Source organism: Hoplias malabaricus, chromosome Y (genome assembly GCF_029633855.1).
Source record: "Hoplias malabaricus isolate fHopMal1 chromosome Y, fHopMal1.hap1, whole genome shotgun sequence".
Taxonomy (NCBI): Eukaryota; Metazoa; Chordata; class Actinopteri; order Characiformes; family Erythrinidae; genus Hoplias; species Hoplias malabaricus.
Window position 1 is genome coordinate 86,223,087 of NC_089820.1, and position 22,802 is coordinate 86,245,888.

The window sequence follows — 22,802 nt, forward strand, 5'->3', positions numbered from 1 at the left end:
ACATTCATAAATAGTCTAATGTAGGGGTTAGTTTCATATTAGTCATCCCTGGTTGGCCTTGAAATAATCACATTGAAGTAGTCAACAAGTTCCTGTATAAGGAGGGGGGTGTAAAATCACTAATTACTGTTATATACATATAATTACATAGTTACAATATAGATATAATAATGTAATGGTAACACACAGACACTTCAAACATTAAAGGGTTAAATGACTTCAATTTTCTCTCATTAATTTTCTTTTTTTTTCATAAATCTTCTATAGCAAGGAAGGAAAATGTTACATTTGCAAACCTATAATTCCGCATTAATTATTATGATTTAATTTATTACGATCTCTGAATGCTGTTTTATATATTCTGCTTTTTTAATTATGCACTTGTCAAATATCCTGAGCAGGGATATTTTTTATGGAAATGAATATATTTAACCTGTCAGTGTCTGCTTCGTAATAAATCAGCTTATAGTTATTTTCTGTCACAGAGCTCTACGAGGATAATTTATGTCTTTTGAAAACCAAATCTCTTGATTTAAATACGATAAAATTGGGTGGTGACATAATGACCGTCGTAAAATATGGGTCCTAGAGTGAGGGCAGTAGAGAACCAATGCTGTAAGGAAGAGCAATAAACAAATCAATGAGCAGCAAACTGACAAAGCCATGAAACCACACTTGTTCTTAAAGTTATACTCAGTTGCCTAAAGTTTTGACACTTACGCAACTTTTTGTATTTTCTTTCTTTTCCTGACGTCCCTCTTTTTGTCTTTAGTCTTGACATTGAAACATTGCTGTGTGGATTTGATGGCATTCATCCCAAAGATGTTGGATAGTGTCCTATCACTCGAGACAACTCAATTCCACTGCTCCACGGGTCCCTTTACACCCTCCTAGTCGACACTTAGCATTGAGCCTGTTGACCTTAATGAAGAGGGATGTCCTTCAGTGTTTCTGTCTTTATGTTCTTACCGTTTATAGAGAATATAGTTCTAACAAGAGAGATTAGAAGCAGAGTATGTTTTTGTTATCGCCGTAGTGTAATGCTAATATTGATTGGCTGATGAATTGATAGATCAATGTATCGATCGGTCGTTTAATTAACTGGTTTCAGGACTTAGAACCAAGCTTAATGCAGCACTCTAACATTGATGGAGGTGATGGACGTAGCATTCACACCATCAGTGTGATAAATGACTGGCCTTACATTTCCTGAGAGAGAGAGAGAGAGAGAGAGAGAGAGAGAGAGAGAGAGAGAGAGAGAGAGAGAATTCTGGGAAAGGTCTTCACCTAGAAGTGAGGGAGAGGGGAGGTTAGACCCATTGGACTTCTTGGTCATTAAAGAAGCTGGTGAGTCCTCTGTGTGTGTGTGTGTGTGTGTGTATCTGATCGATAGGGCTGATTTAAGAGTTCATTCACAGTCCGTCCCCTCCTGGACGGCTCGAGATGGAGTGCCCTCTTCTTCCTTTTTTTCAGATTTACCGCCTGCCCCTTTTGAGAGGTCCGATCAGACCATTTAAAGCCCATCCATTTCCCAGCTCTCTCCGGCTCTTATGTGGCCGTTTACTTGCTTTAGCCGGGGAGGACATAATGGTTTAATTCCCTGGCTATCTCCCCGGCTGTAACCCTTTGAGGGTTAAGGAAACATTAGCCGTCTATTAGGATATTAGCAGAGTTTAGCTGAGCCAATATCTCGAGGTCAGTTCGGAGCGTCTATACCGGCATTATTCTCCCAGGAATTAACCACAGAGATGAGCTGTGTTTATTGCTACTATTTTCCCTCTAGTAGAGCGTCTGCTTGGCCATGTATGCCAGTTATTTATTTATTTATGGTTTTCATTCATTTTTTATTTGTTGGATTTTATGGCGGCCTCTTGCAGTCTTAGAGAATGACTTCATTCGGTCGGTGCCGGAAAAAACAAAGACACCAAATGGACCATTATATGGCCCCTCATTTTGGAAATATGATGTCCATTAAGGAAAGGTTCCATACCAATTGACCTTAGTTCCTTAGTTACTGTTGCTATGCCAGTCAGATTTTTTTAAGGCTGGTTGGTAGCATCTGCAGACTGCGTGCCTTTGTGTTTAAGAGTGTGTCTAGTGGCTGAAGGTCAATAGTGTGTTTGTGCAGAGCATATTCTTTACAAGTGTGCTATTCTGAATATGGTAAACTTCACAAATGTTGCAGTCAGTCTCTTGATGCATCCAGCACATATTCACAGGGCTGTTGCAGGGCATAGTGCAGCCCTCTGTATCCCCAATTCCCCAACTATGCTTAACCTGTAGTGATTCCAAAGCTAGCAATGCTAGGGACCCCAAGCTCAGTCGTGTAAATTGTCAGTGGCTAGCCACTAAAGAGCACTAATCAAATGCTAATCAACAAGCAAATCCACTTACAGAGCCCCGCAAACCCTCAAGAGACTATGAAGAAAAGGCTGTACATGGGCAAACACACATTAAAGCCGTTTCTATTAAAATGGCCAATTAGTGTATTTTCCTATGGAACCAGATCTCTCGTTGGAAACACATGGCGCGACTTTTGCACCCGTTGTACCCATTGCCAGTCAAGCCTCTCTATTCAGCAGTGGTTAACCACTAATGATCTGCCCACTCTTCAGATTTGACTAATCCTGCTAAAAGAGGCGTGGTCACTCCACAGAAGCCTGCCCGTTACACCTGTGGTCCCGTGACCAATTACCACCTCACGGTTCTCTTAACGAATTGCCGCCCCCTTTCTGATTGTTACGGATAGAAAAGAGAAAGAGAGAGAAAGGCTGGTCCAGCACAATGGAACCGGACAATACCTGGCGGTGTATCTTCATCACAGAATGGTTCAGGTTGGCCTCCATTCAAGAAGAGATCAATAACCTCATTCACCTACAGCATCATTATACATAACCCCTTTTCACCATGTCCACAATTATATATCCACTCACCCCACCCCCCCCACCCTCATTCAGCTATGCTCTAATTATACTTGGAGGGGGTATGTGGGACGGGCTCATCCATAATAATTAACCAACGCGCTCGATGACCTTGAATAGGAACCTGAAATGTAGCAAAGCACTGACAATGGCCAGTGAGGAGCAGCTGAATGGAGATGCTGCGAAGCAACAGATGGATCCTCACCGTGTCCGGTTTAAATGGTAGGGGACGGTTCCATGATGTTCGCTAGACTTTAGCCATGGTGGAAATAGCCTTGAGAGAGTGACGACTGTGTCAGGAGGACATTAATCAGATGGAAGGAGTGCATTGTGGGAGTAGTAGTTGAGCAGGGGTTATTTTTATGGTTGCTGCCTAATGGTCTTGTTCTATTACTAGACTATCAGCTATTAGTGTCAGGATAACAATAACGCTATCGGTCTTTCTCTCTCGCAATCTCTCTCTCTCTCTCTCTCTCTCTCTCTCTCTCTCTCTCTCGTTCTGTCTCTTTCTGTTCCTTGGTGGTTGGGGGTGAATTTGTTGCTGCTTTCTTCAACAGCAGGAGTGAATTCAGTGTGTCATGGAGTATGTTGTTGGATATGAGCAAGTAGAAGGAGCACTTCTGAGGGTCTCAGTGATGGTGATGTCATAACTGTTTTTAAAAGTTTGGTTATGACCCAGATTTAACTGATTTTAAATAATGCTCACCATGAGAGACACGGGCAGTAAGCCACATCCTCTCTAACTGAACTTGTTTTTGGTTTTGTGCTTGTCATACTCTCAGTTCATGATTACCGTGGTTTGACTTGTTTTAACCTTGAATTCTGGGAAAATACAGTTATAAATATACTCTCTCTCTCTCTCTCTCTCTCTCTCTCTCTCTCTCTCTCTCTCTCTCTGTCTCACTCTCTCTTACTCTCTCTGTTTCTCTCTCTTTCTCTCTCTCTTTCTCTCTCTCTCTCTCTCTCTTTCTCTCTCTCTATCTCTTTCTCTGTCTCTCTCTCTCTTTCCCACCCATCACCAGAGAGAAAAGTAAAGGGAAAAGTACACTTGAGTGTGACGGTGATGAATGGTGTTCCAGCAGTGAACGAGGGAGTGGAGGGGAGTGAATGGAGGGATGCTAGAGGAGGAGTTGAGAGAAGAGAGAACGGCAACAAATCTTTGTCAGAGCACAGAATCGCTGTTGATGTGTGTGTGTGTGTGTGTGTGTGTGTGTGTGTGTGACTGCAACCGAGCCTCAAAGACTCCCTTATTAAGCACATCCCACCATTTAAGTGGGGGCTGAATGCAATTACATCTAGAGAAAGAGAGAGAGAGGGGGGGGGGGGGTTATATAACAAAATATTATTCTCTTGATTTATAAAATATTTGATTATTATTATTATTATTATTATTATTATTATTATTATTATTATTATTATTATATATTATTATCTTTCGTGTGTGTGATGTTGCTTAATACTATAAATGTGACTGTATCATGTCAGATAACAAATCATGGGCCTGAAGCAAGGGCGACTGAAGCAGAAAGAACGAGTGAAAGAGAGTGAGAGAAAGTGTAGAAAAAATGAGAGGGAAGGAGAAGAACAGTGGAGCAATAACTGAGAGGAGGAGAGGAGAAGGGATCAACTGTTGAGTGAATTAAGAGTATGATTATTGAGATTGTGTGTGTGTGTGTGTGTGTGTGTGAGTGTGTGTGTGTGTGTTAGTAACTGAATACTCCCCATTAAAGCAATATCTCTCTGGATTAAAGTCCCTGTGATTGAGGGTCATTAGTGCATTAGAGTTTAATTGAGTGTTCAGAGTGGACAGTGAATAAACAATCTGCACTAACAGGAGAGAGAGAGAGAGAGAGAGAGAGAGAGCGAGAGAGAGAGAGAGAGAGAGAGAGAGAATGAAGACAATGAGGAATAATAGAGGGAATGAAAAATGGCGAAAAATGAGAGCATGAAAGGAAATAGGAAAAGCAATTTAGTCTCTCTCTCTCTCTCTCTCTCTCTCTCTCTCTCTCTCTCTCTCTCTCTCTCTAGTTACAGCACACCTCTCCAGCGTTAGGAGTTCTGTTTCTCCAATTCAATTTAAAAATGAATAATCAAAAGAAAACCATGTATCTGCATGTGTGTGTGTGTGTGTGTGTGTGTGTGTGTGTGGTGTGTGTGTGGATATTTAGGCTTAGGACATAGGGGGGAGTTTAGAGACACAGTGTGTAGGGCAGCTGAGGTGAGTGTGTGTGTGTGTGTGTGTGTGTGTGTGTGTGTGTGTGTGTGTGTGTTACAACAAATAAAGAAGATAGTGAATACACACACACACAAACAGATAGAAAAGAGCAGTGGAGATGGTTTTGGACGCTTTAATGTTTCTTTCCTCTTTATGAAACAGTGCCCTTTAGAACAGGACTTCATTTCCTTCTGATAGTTCCCTTCAATATGACACACACACACACACACACCAATTCCACATTGCCTCATCCCTCTGTGGGCGGTAGTGTGCGTGTGTGTGTGTGTGTGTGTGTGTTTGCCTTCTAAAGGAGTCAGATCAATTCAGCAGCTGAGCAGGCACAGCAGGAGTGATCACTGTTTGGAATGATTTTTTTCTATCTTATATTCTCTCTCTCTCGCTCTCACTCTTGCTCTCTCTCTCTCTCGCTCTCTCTCTCTTTCTCTTTCGCTCTCTCTCTCCCTTTCTCTCTCTCTCTCTCACTCCCTTTCTCGCTCTCTCTCTCGCTCTCTCTCTTTCTCTCTCTATCTCGCTCTCCCTCTCTCTCTCTCTCTCTCTCTCTCTCTCTCTCCCTCTTTCAATGGTTCTCCTTCACTCTTATATTTCTTACTTTCTTACATTACTTTCATTCTTCGTTCCTCTCTCTCACACTCTCTTTCTGTTAAAATGAAAGTTCAGTATTAAGTGTAGACAATTTTTATTTGGAACTCTACAACTAAACCCCCCCCCCCCCTCTCTCTCTCAGCTCCGTCCATGGTACCCATAATGCATCAGGTCAGCTCCACCATGAGAAGCATCACGTTGTCATGGCCACAACCTGAGCAGCCTAACGGCATCATACTGGACTACGAGCTCCGTTACTACGAGAAGGTAAGTGTGGACGTGTGTGTGTGTGTGTTTGTGTGCGTGTGTGTGTCACTCTAGTGTATTCTATACTTCACATGGGACCCATCCTGCCTTTGTTTTCCAACTGGCCTTTTAGGTCTTTTTGAAACAGCAGTATGTAAGTGACGACTGTTCTGATTCCTGATTGGCTGACTGCACTCGTAAACAACCCCCCCCCCCACCACCACCTTTGAGTTTGTCACTTTCTGTCTTCAGCTTGAACAGGCAGCTAAACAGCTGCAGGGGACAAGGGGCCTTCGTTTAGTGGAGGACAGTGAGTAACAGCCAGGTAGGGTTTGATTCCCAGCTCAGGCAGGAACCCCATGCTATACCTGTGAAGTGTTGGTGTAACACTCTTAGTGAGTCATCTATAGCATGCTTTAAACTGTGAAACTGCCAAACGCCACACGTGTGGATGGTAATCTGTCAAATGGAAATGACGAGGTTGTGATGTCACAAACATAATGATAAATTAGAAAAAAAAAAGGGTGTGGGGTGGGGGCGGGGCACCAGAGTCAACACTGTACTGAAATCAACAGGGAGAGGGACGGAGGGATGTGTTGGTTTCCTACCCTCCTCCCATAATTACATAACGCAGTTTCTGCAGTGCTGAGCTCAGAGTTGCAATGCCAGAGGCTCTGTTCTCCCTATTCCAGCTCAGTGAAGCATCACAATGATTTTCAAGCTCTAAAATTAAGGTGAAAAATACACGTAACGTTCCTTTAATACTGATCTTTTTCCTGCATCTTTTTCCTGGTGTTATCATGTGATGGGGAAGTGATCAGAGGAAGGCGTGAGGATCTGAAGACGAGTCTAATCAGAAGCGGTGGGATTGAAGATGCCTCTCCACAATGCTTTAGCAGAATGTAAACACCATGAGTGGAAACACTTATTTACCTATAAATATTCATGAAGGGTAATCATCTCCTTATATGAGCTGCGTGCCTCCTTTAGGCAAATGGAGGAGCGCTCCTTAAACAAACACGGAGGGGGAAATAAGCAGTGAGGGGCTTCTCGTAGCCGTGGCGTCGAAAGCTCTCTGTCACTCGCTAATTTATAAAGCCACGTTAAAGGGCCCTGTCGTTAGCCGCCTAGCGTTTTACGACTGGACGCCGTGGTTACAAGCTCCACACAGAAAAGCTTGTATCTTCACTCTCTGTGTACACCAGGTGGCCACTTTATTAGAAACACCAGCTGTGGATGTCCACTCACTGGCCAGTTTATTGGAAACACTAACCTTGTTGTTATTGTAAGCAGCCGTTACATTAGTAACACCTGCCTTGGACGTCCACCCATTGGCCAGTTTATTACAAACGCCAGCCTTATATGTGCACTACAGTCTCTTCTGTTATGAGCTTAAAATATATCACTGAGCATTGGCATCATCACTGTTTGTGACTCTCCATGGCCACTTTATTAGAAACACCAGCCTTGTACTCTTGTACTTGTAGAAAGAGGCAGGGACCAATCAGAATGCAACCAACAGAAACCTGACAGTGAGGACAGACTCAGACCCATCACTGATTGGTGGGCGGAGATGGTGTACATCACTTGCACTATCTTGTACTTCCAAGCCCTGGCCACTTTATTAGAAACACCTAACTTGTGTCACTTAGAATCAAAGTGGATTTCCAACTTAAAATCATGCAGCTAAGGGCATCTTTGTGGTCAGAAACTGAGCAACAAACTATGGACTACAACTTTAAATAGAATAGAATCAACTGTAGGTGGTTCTAATAATATGACACACGTAACAGGGATGCTCCGAGCAGCTGCACATGAGCTAAAAGTCACTTTTCTCAATGCCAAGTGTTGGCTAGAGGGGTGTAAATCCTCCCAGCCCTGGGCTGTGCAGCTGTGGCACTGTGGTGTGGCCTGAGGGAGCTCCATCCACTTCCCTCTGCAGATGTGGCTTGGGCTTGTGTCGTATGTGATATGTCAGTACTTTGGCTAGAAGAAGAGCTGCTGGATGAGACGGCGGTCTCTTGCTGATGTTTGCCTAGAGTAGGTCAGAAGATTAAGATTGGTAGTATTAGCTGCTGAGCACCGGTGGGTTTCTTTTCAGAGGTGTGTGTGTGTGTGTGTGGAGGCGGAGGTTTAGTAAATGAATGCCAGAGGGTGGAATGTTTTGGAATAAACATTTTTACACTTGAGAGATTACCGCTCCGATATCAATCAGGGCCTTGTTTGCATTCCGCACGGCTCTTCTGTTCCAACCACTGTCGTTGTGTTTTGTTTCTCTTTATTTTTTTATGATTATTTTTTTAATCATGTCCTTGATTACAGAGTTCAGTCTGAAAGCTGATTAACAGCCGAATACACTCAGGGCCTTGGTGGAAACACACATACACACACACACACACACACACACACACACAGAGACAAAAGCGCTGCATGTCGCCATGCTTAAAAATGACTTTGAGCTCTAGAGCCACTTGAATAAAAAAGCTTCAGAATAAAAATGCCCTGTTGTTAATTAGAAAAGCATCAGTCATCAGACGCTTCCCCGCCTGCTCCGTTCAACACTGCACTGAGACGCACAGCACTTAAAACATCCTAGTACTTAGCAACCACCTGGAACACCTTAGCAACAACCAAATAACACCTTAACAACACTGCACCAACATAGCAACAACTTAACAACCACCCAAAATACTACGGCAACTCCCTAGAATCATCTTAAAAACACTATAGCCTACCCCCCACTTTACAACTCATAGCAATCACCTGGAACACCTTAGCAACAACCAAATAACAACACTGCACCAACATAGCAACAAATTAACAACCACCCGAAATACCACGGCAACTTCCTAGAATCATCTTAGAAACACTGTAGCCTACCCCCCACTTTACAACTCATAGCAACCACCTTTAATACCTTAGCAACCACCCTAAAGTCCACCTGGAATACACAAGCAACTGCCAAGAATCACCTAAGCAAAACCATCATGCCCACATTTTAGCAACCAATCATCATTAATGTAGGGTGTAGGGGTGCAACATTACTGTACACACATCTTATGAAGAATGCTACAAATCCTCTAGTAAAACTCATCTAGCCACATGGGGGCCACCACAGCAATTATGTGTCCACATCTTAGCAACCACCTGGAAAGCCTTAGCCACCACCTGAAATATTTGTTTCCCTGTTCAATGTACTATTTATGATTTTATTTTTTCATCATATGTCACCTATAAATAACACGTTTTAACAAAATAAGCAAATGTGTTTTAAAATAGAAGTATAAATATAGAAGTATTTTTTTTTCAGATCCGATTCTGGTTCTGATGCCGATGTTGATTTTGATGCTGATGTGATGTTCTGAACTTTATTAAAGCTGAGAGATGAAATATAGAGACAACAACAGCAGGAGATGTTTATACTCCTCTCCTGATTTGGCTAGAGCTCCATTTACCAACTCATTAATCAGTGAATAAACAGTTTATGGTTGGGTCAGTGCCAGGCGTGATTCATGAGGTTGGATGAAATGGAGCTTGGATCTTAGAATTTACATGAATTCTTCTTATTATTTTTCTTCTTCTTCTTCTTCTTCTTCTTCTTACTATTATTAGTATTTATGGAATAATTTATCTGTCTTAAAGTTAATATCCAAAGTGTGTTCAGGTGTTTGATCAGCTCTTCCCAGAAGGTGCCAGATAAGACCTCCATAAGGCTTCCTATAAGGCTTCCAAATAAGACAGAGCTTGTATAATCTCCTTAGAAATGTGTTGCCATTAGAGCCTTAGGTCACCATGCTCAAAGCCAGGTGTTGGCTAGAAGGGTATAAAGCCTTCCAGCATTGGGCTGTGAAGCTGTGGAGCTGTGAATGAGCATCCTCTAGTGTGATGTGGTAGCTTTCCAATATATTTGGGATAAACTGGAGTGGTGTTTATGATGCAGAACTGTTCATCCCACATTAGCATGTCCACATTTGTACTCGTGGATGAATGCTCTCATATCCTCACTGCAATGTTCCAGCATCTTCTCCGGAGCTATCTGACATGTGGAGAAGTGATTGATTTGGAACTAGTAAGAAGGCGGTAGAAGCTCCGCCTCATCAGTTATGTCATCATGTGACATGCTTGACTGGTCATCAGTACTCAATGAGCTGTCCATGGTCCTGATCTCCTTCTGTAAGGCTGTAGAAGCAAATGCAGAAGTTTGAAGACTAGTGTTTGGTTGAATTTAAAAACCAGGAGGACACCCAAAATGGTGGGCTGCGGTCCCAGTACTCTGAGTCTATTTAGGGGTTAGGTGTCTTGCTCAGGAGCACCTCAGCCATGAATGTTGAGGGAGGAGACAGACCTGTTCCATCACTACCCCCACACCCGGTTATACTGTCAGCTGAGAGGATCCAACTGGTCACCCAACTTGTATTTTCATTGTTGTCATTTTTTAGACACAGCAGCTGTCCTTCATATTGTGTGAAAGTTGACCAATAGAATGAACCAATGAAAATGCTCCACACTGAATAAAATAGTTTTACATTGAGTTCCATTGAAAGTTAAGAAGTTTTTGTTCCTTCTCCTGTAAAGTTGATATTTCTGACACATATTTTTTGGACTGCGAGGAATGAGAGAAAAACATGGAGAACAATGAATGAGACACCTTTACAATTGAGAAAGGTCCTCATAGAAACTCTATCCAGCAAGTGTCGAGACCTGATCCCATTGGGCTCAGTGCTGACATGCCATAGGCCACAAGGTGTCACAGCTTTGTGAACCCTGCAGCCACAAGCTGTGAGTGCAGACTCACTGAACCCAGCACTTCTGACAGTATGAGCAAATTGGAGAAGAGTGGCTCCTCCAGGAAAGGGACGACAAAATGAGGAAAGGACAATAAAAGGATGTTGTCCTCAACAACCCATTCACCATTCAAGAAGCAGATGTATTCAATGGTCCTGCAGTGGAAGTCTGAAATAAAGCTCAAGAGGATATTGAACACACTCACACTTTTTTATATAACTCTCTCTCTCTCTCTCTCTCTCTCTCTCTCTCTCTCTTATATTTTATTCCCTCTCTCTCACTCTCCTTTCCTCTCCTCTCCCTCTCTATCTCTGCTGTTTCACTAAGCAAGAAACAGCACGCTTTGAAAAAGGTCAGGGCCTCCATTAACTGCAAACTGCAGACACACCTGTGTTTGTGTGTGTGTGTGTGTGTGAGAGAGAGAGTTCATGAGCACATTTTACCCTCAAGATTCTCCCTCATTTCTAATAACAGGACTCATATTAGAGCTCAGCTGTTTGCGGTGGAGAATCATTAACTGAAAATTATAAAACGGTGAGTTCAACTTCTAAAATCTGATTGGCCGAGGTGCCCGGCATTGACCATGTTTTTGTTTTGACTTCCTCAAGACAATGAGCAATAGATTTCAAAAGAAGATGAAGCTCTCACTGTGTCTGCACGGGTTTCCGCCGGGCGCTCAGGTCTTCTCCCATGACCTAAAGCAAAAATAATTATTGTCTTATTGTCCAATGGTGTGAGCGTGTGATGGACTGGCTCCCTGTGTAGGTTCCTGCTTTGCGCCCAAGGATTCTGGGTAGGTTCTGGACCCAACACAATGGCTTCCTGATTTGGATTATCTCTTATTTATTTATTTATAGAGCCATTCACTGTACAAAAGCATAAACCCCACTGTGTATTCCATATATATACTGGCCATGCAGAGAAGACAGAGTGGCTAAATGTGTGGTAATGAGATACTTAGTGAGTGGCAACAACATAATAAGGTGTGTAAAATACATTAAGTCATACACATGCATTATTAACTCGTTCACACACATTATTCAATTGTTCGTGAGCATTACTTAGTCGTTTGCATGCATTGTTAAGTCATTCCCGTGCATTTATAAATCATTCACGCACGTTATGAACTATTTCCACGCATTATTAAGTCATTTGCATGCCTTTATTTTGTTATGAAAGGATGTGAGCAGCAGGGGTCTGTAGAAGCGGACCCCCAGATAAAACGCCGTACATGAGGTAAACTCAGTGTAATCATCTGTGCTTCAATTCCCTTATAGTCTCAGTCTCTCTCTCTCTCTCTCTCTCTCTCTCTCTCTCTCTCATATTGCCCCCCCCCCCCCGCCACACCCCTCCCTCTCCCTCTTTGTTTACCCCATCCGGCTCAGCCCAGCAGATGGATAGACTGATTTAGATGAACGAGTGTTTGTATTAGAGAAAGAATAAATAGAACATGTGCAGACAAACGCACACACACACAGAGACACATATAAAGACACACACACCCACACCCACACACACACACACACCTTTCAATGAAGTATTATTACAAAAAACATCGCTAAAGAACCCTTTTCTGTCTTTCTTGTTTTCATTCTTTCTTTCATCTTGTCTTTTCTTCTTTTCTATTGTTTTCTCTTTTTTATTTTCCTTTCCCTCTTTGCATTTTTTTAACCTTGGGTTTTTTAACTTGCTCTCTTTCTCTTTCTCTCTCTCTCTCTCTCTCTCTCTCTCTGTCTCTCACTGTGTGTGTGTGTGTGTGTGTGTGTGTGTGTGTGTGTGTGATTAAGGTGTTGGTGTATGGAGTCAGAGATGAGTAGAAACCTTAAATTAATGTCTGACTCCCCCCCCCACCCTCCACCACAGAAGATGGAGAGATACGTGCAGAGGATGGTTCATTTCATGCATCAGCACTGATTCATTTCCTAAAGAAAATGACTCTCCTTGGCTGCTCCTGACCAGCGGGATGCACTGAGACCTGTTTCCCCTCCCCCTGGACCATATGAGAGCTTTACTCAAAGCCGTCCTGAAATCTCACAAGCCATCACACACATGCTTAGTCACGGTGTGTGTGTGTGTGTGTAAAAACTGCCTTTTACACGTCCATCGGAAACCACTGAGCTTTGGACACCTGCTCATCCACTATTTCTCCTGAAACTTCAGGTTAAAGAATCTCCGTTTCTGACGACAGCAGGTCTGTGTTTCTCAGACTGTTTTATACCAGATGTTTGAACATTTTCTAGGCGTAATTGATTACATTCAGCCACATAAACTTTACTGAGGTCAGGTGCTGGATGAGTTCTGGAACATATAAGCCACTGCAGCTCCTGCCAAAGTTATTGGATGGGGTTTCATCACTCCAGAGAATGCAGTTCCACTGCTGCACAGCCAGGGGGCTTTAGATGTTAATGTCATGTGCAGCTGCACAAGAGCCTTTTATTTCATTGGTTGATATTTATAATTGTTGGATTGATTTCCGTGAGATGTAGGGCCAGTGCGCTATAACACTGACTGGTTGTGAGGTCAGTAACTGAGGTAGCAACTGAGCATGGATGGAATAAACGCTCTGCATTTGGCTCTGACCGTCTGCTGTTCTAATTCTGTTCTGAGTGTGGACCCAAGCCATGGCCCTCTGCTCGGCCAGGTGTTGGTGCCATGCTGCAGGAGGCTGGCGTGTGCTGCCAAAGTGGGGGAAGTGGCACCACAGCCGGTGCCAGGTTTGCCATGTTTGTGTGTGTGTGTGTGTGTGTGTGTGTTGTACTTCTCCAAGCAAGTAAGAGCTGTTTGCTAGTCTAGAAATGGTGCCAGTCCCCTGACAGACCACTCATATTGCTCTCAGTTGGCATACAGAGACCCCTGAATCCTGCTCTGGCAAAAAAAAAAAAAAAAAAAAAAAAAACCTCCTCTAGGCTGGTTGCCATGGCCCCGCCCATTGGTGTCCAGAAGGGGTGGAGTAAAAGAGGGAGTGGCTTTCTTAATCCCCATTTGACTGACAGCAGGAGAGGTGCGCTCCTGGCTGGCTCGCCAAAAGGCAGCGCTGCCAAACAATGCGGCAAAACACGGGGACATGTGGTCACACACTTGGACTCTGCTGGCACGATGTCATCAAGAATTATCCATTCGGCCTCACTGTCCTTTTTTCTTGGCTGCACAGACCCTGTAGGTGCATGTTGTAGTCATTGTTAGCTCTCATTCACCATGTTCTTCAATGGTTCCTTATAAGACCACCACAGAACATATGTTATGTTGGTGGTGGGTCATTCTCCATGCTGCAGTTGCGCTGATATTTTGATAGTGTGGTAGTGTAGTTGGTGCTGTATGAGTGGATCAGAATCAGCAGTGCTTGATTGGTGGGTTGGTGGACTATTCTCATTCCAGAAGTGACACTGTGGGGTTTAAAAACTCCAGAAGCACTACTGTGTCTGATCCACTCATGCCAGTGCACAACACCACCACATCAGTATCATTCGAGCTCTGGAAATGATCCACCACCCAATACATACTTGCTCTCTGGAGGTCCTGTGGGTGTGAATATGAGGTAATAAGTATGCAGAGACCATCAGCCTGTACAATCATAAGTAACAGATGTCCAGTGTTCTTTCTTCTTTTATGTCTCTTTCCTTGTTTGCATCCATTTTTTTCACAGCTGCACATCCTTTCAGATCCATAACATTGTGATTTAGCATCGTCTTCTCACAGGATTCACAAAAGTGTTGGTTAAACTTTTTCACATTGTAAACAACACTCTTCAAACCCAGAATACGGCCCTTCAAAGGCTGTTCTAAACTCCCTGTGTCCACCGCATGAGGCTCCATATGGCCTAATGCTGCTGATTACTGCTGGGGGTCAGCCATTACTGAACCCAGCATGAGCTGTGGGCAGTGGGCAGACTCTGTAATGAACATAACTTGAGCTCATTTTGAGACCTTATGTCATTCTGTCTGCTTTTTTTTCACACTTCATTTGTCCTGTTTTGTTGCTGTGTCCAATCTAATGGCTGTGGCTATTATTCCTCAGCGGGCTTAAAGTCTGAAACCCAGACCAGTAAACAAATATCTGCTTTGCCTTCACCCAATGTGTAGAACTGGCTACATGGCCGTTATGGCTTGTACATCTTCATAGGACAGCAGTTTTTATAGAAGATTCTGTGTCCTCTGAAGTGTCCTCCTTCTGTCAAGACACTGCAAGATGGGTATACCAATCCCTCCTCGCTCCATTTCTGAAGAGATGGAGGACCATTGTATGGCCATATGAGAAGTTGCAATAGTGTTTGGGATCCAGAACTAATCCTCCACCATCCGTGCCTGACCTCACTAAAGTCTTTCAGAGCCTTATAAAGCCTGATCCAGCTAATCAAGGGCCACACTAATGTCTTCACTGGCCTAAGTTCACCATCCCTATTTCTCAATTATGAATGTCATCATACTTATGACTCATTAATACTGTGAGAATCTACCCAAGGCAGGACGGAGGAGCACATGCTCCAAGACTAAGCTCAGTTGGAATAGCAAAGCTTTCACTCAGGCATAATGCTGCTGAAAGGAATGCATGTTAAATGAAGGCAAGTGTAGTATGTCCTGTTCACCGCCGCAGACTACATTGTGCCTTTTCAAACAAAGGTAGTTTGACAATGCATGCCTTTGATGCATGTCTAAAAGCCACAAATAAGATGTCTATTAGCTTCTCTAACTGATCCCCGGGGACTCCTAGGCTTTCTGTTTTTTTCTTCCATCCCTTAATAATCAGATGTTCTTAGTAGTCACACACTGTGGTCGGATTTGTCAAGAAAAAGCACAGAGTGAAAATGAGTGAGGCTAGTTTTGTACAGGAGCTGGAATTAGTAATTCTGAACAGTGCTGTTTAGACTGTCTGTGCTGTGGTGTTTGATTAGTGTGGTGTTCTGACCAAAGCTGGTCGCAGACTGCATCATATTATGACCCCAGAACTGGGTTAAATTGTGGGAAAAGGGGTATAAAATGTCCCCTTAAAGTTGCTGTTACTGTTCCTTATTTGCCTGCACCCATGAAGAGTTATAACAGTCGAAAGATTGACATGTGCAGTGAACATGTCACAGGTTTTACCCCTAGATGCCTTTCCTGCCACAATCCTCCTGTTCTGTCCAGAGTTGGAAATGTCACGTATGGCAAGTATGAGCCATAACCAAGCAACACTAGAGATATCCCTCTTATGGCCCATCACTTAAAGATACCAATCTGGTAATATAAAGAGCTTCTCTTGCTTCCTGCAAGGTATGAAGCCTCCATCTCTACCCAAATGACCAATGAACAGCTCAACACGCTTGGAGGAGAACACTAATTACAGATTCTATTGCGGCTGGTAAAAGGTAGAAGCTGCACTGGCTAGCATCGAATTATGAGGTAGGGAGAGGGTCATCCATAGTAAGTGAGGCCAGTTATCCTCTCTTGAACCACCTGGCTATGGATGATTCCGGCTGACAGGTGTGCCACTCGACAGCTTGCGTCATGTTTATTTTTAAGCCTGACCAACAAGCTGCGGGGTGATTCTGCTGGATATTCCAAGAAGGAGTTTGTCATACCTGTATGTTCTCAAAGAATGCCCTGGAGAGTACATAGCATACTACAGAATTTGGCCTGTTTACTGGCATTGTACAACTGTAAGCCCACCATTATCATGCAGATTGTGGGGACATACCTGTACTTAAGGTCATAGTGTCTTTGGAATGCTGTCTGAATGGTAGTAAAACCATGCTCATTATGGGTTTAGTAATTATGAAGTGTGCAGTGGTAGCCCCACCTCTTTTTTGCTGTCACTCTCTGTTTGAAACACATCAAATGATGTCATACCATGTACGTGTCAGACAACAGCTCAGCATGACTCTGACAGTCGTTATTTATTGATGCCAGTTAGGTCAGAGCTGTGGGTTCTGCTCCGGATAATACATCATTGATGTTATAGAGCTGTCATGGGGTTTAAGAGGTGAGGTTGAGGTGGGGAGAGTGGTGTTATATGTAAGGTGACATCTGCTGCATCGAGGGTAGTCATCATTAAAGCTGTAAATTCACCCCAGTGCGTAGTAGACGTGCTTCAGTGGAACCTTTCCAATATTTTATGGTACAATCTCAGATTTCTGAGCATTGCAGACATAGCTTAAGGGTTGTGGACTCTGTTGATAGGGTCAGGAAAGGTTGGGCCAATATAATGGGGTCAGCGTTGTTTGTCCAGTGTGATAGGGTCCCTATTGGTTTGTACAGAACATTGCCATTGAGATGGAGATTATGGTATGTCTTAAATTGACCCCAGCTTCCTCTGTAGTGATTACAGTCTAGGGGATGAAAGTGAAGGAGGTCAGAAAGGAGAGTAGAATAACTGGAATGTTCAGAGTCTTTCGCAAAGACGGAATCTCACAGGGACTGGCAATATCTCAAAACAGTAACATTACAGTACGTATAGATGTGGTGAACTTTTAAGAATGATTTTAAAGAAATTACCAAGACTTTAAGGGACATACCAAACACTCACTTGTTCAGTGCATGTGCACAGTAATTAGGGGCTCTGGAGCTTACCAACCCACAAACAGTGAAACAAGACCACCAGGATCAACAAAGAATAAAAATAACTGATGTTTTTTGGCTTATCCTTGCAAAATGTGCAAACACATTTGAATTATACCACAACTGTGTGTGAGTTATATGTGACTCCTTGTCATTTGAAGGAACAGGCACTGAAAACATCCATTCTGAACAGGGCTGTTTAGACAGGAGAATACGGTGCTGTGTTGTTGGATCGTTGCACATAACATAATTTTCATTAAGAGCCCAGAGTACTGTGGAATCTTGTGGTAAAGGGGTAAGATTAACAGATGAACCAGAACATTACTACCACTCCGTTGCTTCTGAACTCACTGTGCATTATCTCAGTTCCACTGATCATACAGAAGCGCTTTGTAGATGTACAATTACAAACAGTTGTCCATCTGTTGGTCTGACACATGCTCCTTCTGCAGTCTGTAACCATTAAACTACAAAGGTTTGGTCCCACTCTGAATTATTTCATTCTGCACAGCATGAATATACACGCACCAGGACTCCTCTATCAACAGATTAAAACCAGGAAGGTTTCCAGTAGAGCCCACCGGCATGATGACCACTAGGGGTCTGTGGAAAGAGGATAAACGTATTGGAATTAGGGATGCACTAATATGAAAGTTGTTAACCAATGATACACCAGTGCACATTTACCCCGACCATATTCACAGAGGGCTACAATATATAACAACTGTCAGATTTATTCAATCACAACCCAAACTTACTGCATCTCCACATCTTTTCACTTTCGTCTGTTCATCTTCCAGCCAAGAACTAGCTGCTGCACTTGGGTTATGCATCGAGGAAAACATACGGCTACAGAAACAGACTTATTATTAATAGACTTATTTTTCTCTCTTTCATCTTCCCGTGCTAGTCTTGACAAGTGCCATCCCTCCTCTCCTCCCTCTGTTCCTCCTCTCCTCTCGTCCTGCACCTTTCTTTATCCCCCATAAGGCTTGTTCTTCCTGTATGCCATCCCTCCTGTTTCATTACAGAGTGTAATGCGGAGTGGAGTTGCTTGGTGGAACGATCTGTCACAGGCAAGTGGACTCAGATTAGCGCTGCTCCAAAGCAGTCAGCCCACTGCAGGAGAGAGAGAGAGAGAGAGAGAGAGAGAGAGAGAGAGAGAGAGAGAGAGAGAGAGAGAGAGAGAGAGAGAGAGAGAGAGAGAGAGAGAGAGAGTCTGTATAAGGGATGAACTGATATAAAATGTCTGGGCAACAGTGAAGACAATTAATGATAATTTATACCTTTCTGGGACCGATATGTTGTAAAATATCTAGAGATTACACAACAAAAAATTTAAATGCTCATGTTAATAGCCGAAATAATACACTAACACATCTATGCTAACATACACAGGTCCTCTCTCTGCACTGGAGAGAGTCTCATAACACTCAGAAGCAGAGATGCACATACCGAGGACAGAAAGACCGTTAGCCATATTAGCATTTCCACCATAGGATCTAATAGAAAACTGTTAGCATGCTGGACTCCCATGCATTTCTCTGCTCTTTTGAGTAATTCATACACAGATCGTGTTCTATCACTATTGTTTATCATGTCTGTCTGCCTAAATTTTGTCTCTGATTCAGCTTAACTTTCAAAAAAGTAGTTCTCCAACACCCTCCATAGGGCACAGCGTTAGTCATCGTCACGTCCTGTGTTTGTTTTCCTAGCCATATGCTCATTTAGCACATGGCTCTGTTTATCCTTCCTGTCTCCGCACTAGTCCCGTCTTAGCTCTGCCCTCTCGTCAGAGTCTCCTATGTAGTCCTGCCCTCTCGTTATTGTCCCCAGGTGTTCCTTGTCAGTGCTGTGTATATATAGTCCCTTTGTTTCAGTGTTCTCTGGTCGGTTCTTGTGTGTGTAGATGTGATTCTTTGTCTGTTTCCTTACACATTACCACCAGTTCACAGTTATGTTCCTGTCCTAGTTTTGTTCCACGGAGTTCTTGTTTGTTTTCTTGTCTCCTCGTCCTCCCTCAACTGTGACAGTCATAAATGTCTCCCATTTAGTTGATTGTATGTTGAATATGTTGTTTTGTCAGCTACAAGGTTCATGTTTTATTGTTTTGTTGGTCTCTAATTACTGTCTAGGTGCAGTATTTTTAGTTGTATAATCCGTGAAGTGCATTATATATGGAGTATGGTGCTAAATGTGAGCTCTGTTTATAAATGTGATGTGGATAAATGGGCTAGAGATCCACACATCCCTGGTTTCTGTGCTCTGTCCTCTGTAAATCCATCCCAGTGTTATTTTTCACATTTTTATATTCTGTTTTTGACTGCATTTTCTGTCTATGTCTCTCACACTCTCTCTTCCTGCTTCTGAAAAAGAAAAAATCTCAGATTTACTAGGCGTCACATTAGGTTTCTGTGCATGTGTGTGAGAGATAGGGTGGATAGAGAGAGAATGAGAAAAGCAGAGAGAGAGAGAGAGAGAGAGAGAGAGAGACACCTATCTACACTATTACAAATAGCGGTCTACATCAGCCTCAGGCAGAGCCATTACTGCAACAGCAGGAAATGCTGGGTAGAGCTGACAGCAGTGTCTGAACATGAACACACACACACACACACACACACACACACGTCATTACACAAATCCATATTGCATTTATATGACTGTCCCAACCAATCTTTGTACTCCCATAGGCAGATAATGAATGTAAGACGGTATTTAATGATGACAGTTGTGCTACAGGGTTCTGGGACATACAACCTCCTGCAGAGTTCGGCTCCAGCTCTGGTTTAACTCACCTGATGAAGCTATTCTAAGCTTGATCACACATCTCATATCAGTAGATCAGGTTAGGAAATGTGCTCTGTGGGAGAGAGACTTCCAGGAACGAGTGGAAGTAATGTGAGTTTAGATATTTCCATGCAATTTTAAAAATAAAGGTGCTATAAAGGGTTTCTCAGCGATGCCATAGAAGAACTGCATGGGTTCCATAAAGAACTGTTTGCTAATAAAGTTTAAAGAACGTTTACATCAAGTGAAGTTGCTTTAAGCCTAAAAATGCTTCTCTATGGAAACAAAGGTGGTTCTTCCATGGCGTTGCTCCAAGAACCCTTTGTAGCACCTTTATTTTTAAGAGTGTGTCTTTAATATTCCCAGAATGACGTTCGTTACTGAGTCTTATAGTTAGCAATGAGCTAATAATAATATAAAAATACGCACCTTATATATACACCTCCAAAAATGAGGGGTATACATCAGGGGTTCATCCACCCTTCACTGCAGTGAAGCTTCCAATCTTTTCAGAAGGCTTTACACTACATTGCTGTGAGGATTTGATGGCAGTCAGCTGCGTATCCAGTGATGTCACAAAGGGAAACCACCACGACAGTGTTGTTTACTCATTGAGTGTTTTGGAACTATGAGTGAGCAGGTACTACTGAAAGTACCTGCTTCCACGTAAATGGATCTCAAATCCCAGGGTGCCACTCCAGCTCATCCCAAATCCCCAGCACTCCACAATTCCACATTTCTGCCTCCTTCCTTCCCCCTCTACTCCTTGCCCCGTCTCATTTGCATACCAGCTTAATTCGGATCAAAGATTTCTGGTAATTATAGTTAGATGTGTGAGTGTGTAGGTGTGTGTTGAGGGGGTAGACATTGCATCATCCTTGTGTTTGTGTGTGTGTGTGTGAGTGTTAGAAACGAAGGCCCGATTAGTAGCAGTCTGATTTCCTGTCATGCGGTAGAAAACAATCTGTTGGCGAGTCGTCATTGGACAGGTTTTACACCAATGGAGTGATTTTTTTTAATTTTTTTGCCCCTTTTTTGTCTTTTATTCCGGCTCGACTGCATTTTCCTCTGGGGAAATGGACGCAGCACTCATTTCACACACTGTTATTGTGCTCTGAAGCAGAGAAAAGGAGCAGAGAAGTATTTTTTATTTATTTATTTATTTATTTTTTGTTTATTTGCTCAATACCTCGCCTCACCTCCACACGATGGAGGAGTAATAACACATTAATATCTGCAGCGGCAGCGTACAGTCCCATCTCAAACTACAGAAACCATCACAAAGCAATGAAACACTACACCTCTCCCACCCATATGTGTGTGTTTGTGTATGTGTGTGTGAGAGTGTGAGGGTGTGCATGTGTTTCCATCCTTTCCGGCACAGAAGTCTAAATTTAGTGGCCTCTATTCATCAACACGTGGTCAAATGAGTGTAAATTTTAAATTTCTAGCATTAGCGTTAGCATTAGCAATGCAATAGCATTTCTCTATGGCCAAACTCATCTGGTATGAGCATGTGCAAATTATAGAACATTTTGGAAAAAATCTTATGAATAGATAACATATGAAATTGCTCTTTAATAATTCCAGACTGTGTTTAAAAAAAAAAAAACTCCATCGACTAATGTACATAAATTCATTCATTCATTCACTCATTATCTGTAACCCTTATCCAATTCAGGGTCACGGTGGGTCCAGAGCCTACCTGGAATCATTGGGCGCAAGGCAGGAACACACCCTGGAGGGGGCGCCAGTGTACATAAATAAATATATTAAATAAAGCTAGTGCAGCTTGCTATTATTACAATTGAAGCACTGTAGTTTAGTCATTGTTATAATTTTTCGCACTATACATTTTGGTCAGCAGGGGCAGCAGTGCTCTAACTGCCAGAGCACCAGCCATGAGCATATCTTTTTATTGGCCCACTACTGAATCATCTGCATGAATTAAGGCATGCTTCATGTAAATGATATGTAAATGAGGTGTGGTAGGCTCATGCTTGATTTCACAATGACACTAATGTCTGATTTCATGCACTCAAGCTGATTTATCAACTGCACTCAAATCTAATCTTGTTTCGACGTAGAATGAATGTCTGAGACAGATTAGAAATAGTTTGTTATAATGCATATTTCAATGAATAATTGCCAGTGTCTTTTGCCATGAATTCCATTTACTTTGCATTATTTAGTAGCAATTAAGTATTTATTGATTCGTTATTTTAACTGTAATTGCATCATTGAGGCTGTTGAATGATTCAGAAGTCCATGTTCATAAGCGTCTACCCTGGATTGGCTGTGGTAATGTCTTTTCACCTAGAAATTCAAGTACAGACTCGTTATAGCCTCATGACTCTGTTGCCGGTTCACAAACTGTTCCTCATTGGACCATTTTGGGTAGGTGCCTACTAAATACCAAGCAAAGCAGGAACAGTTTACGAGACCTGCAGCTTTGGAGCTGCACTGACCCAGACGAGTAGACATCACAATATGGCCCTTGTCAAAGAGGCTCAGATCCTTACTATTGGCTAAGTTTCTGCTTCCACATCAACGTCAAACAGTGACTGTTCTCTTTTTTATATCACTCTGTGACAGGTGGCATTTTAATGAGATAATCGACATTGTTCATTTCACCTGCCAATGATGGTTTTAATTGACCTTGTGTATTATATTTTAAATATATCATTCATTTCTCTCTCTGTATCTGTGTGT

At 42.6% G+C, this 22,802-nt stretch overlaps 1 protein-coding gene across 1 annotated transcript in view; it reads left to right on the top strand.

The window, feature by feature from the left end:
- Positions 1 to 22,802, top strand: part of LOC136678580 (ephrin type-B receptor 1-like) — a 110,306-nt gene that overhangs the window by 74,141 nt on the left and 13,363 nt on the right. The window contains exon 6 of the mRNA XM_066656622.1: positions 5,882 to 6,006. Coding sequence (XP_066512719.1) covers positions 5,882 to 6,006 — 125 coding nt within the window. The remainder of the gene's footprint in view (positions 1 to 5,881; positions 6,007 to 22,802) is intronic.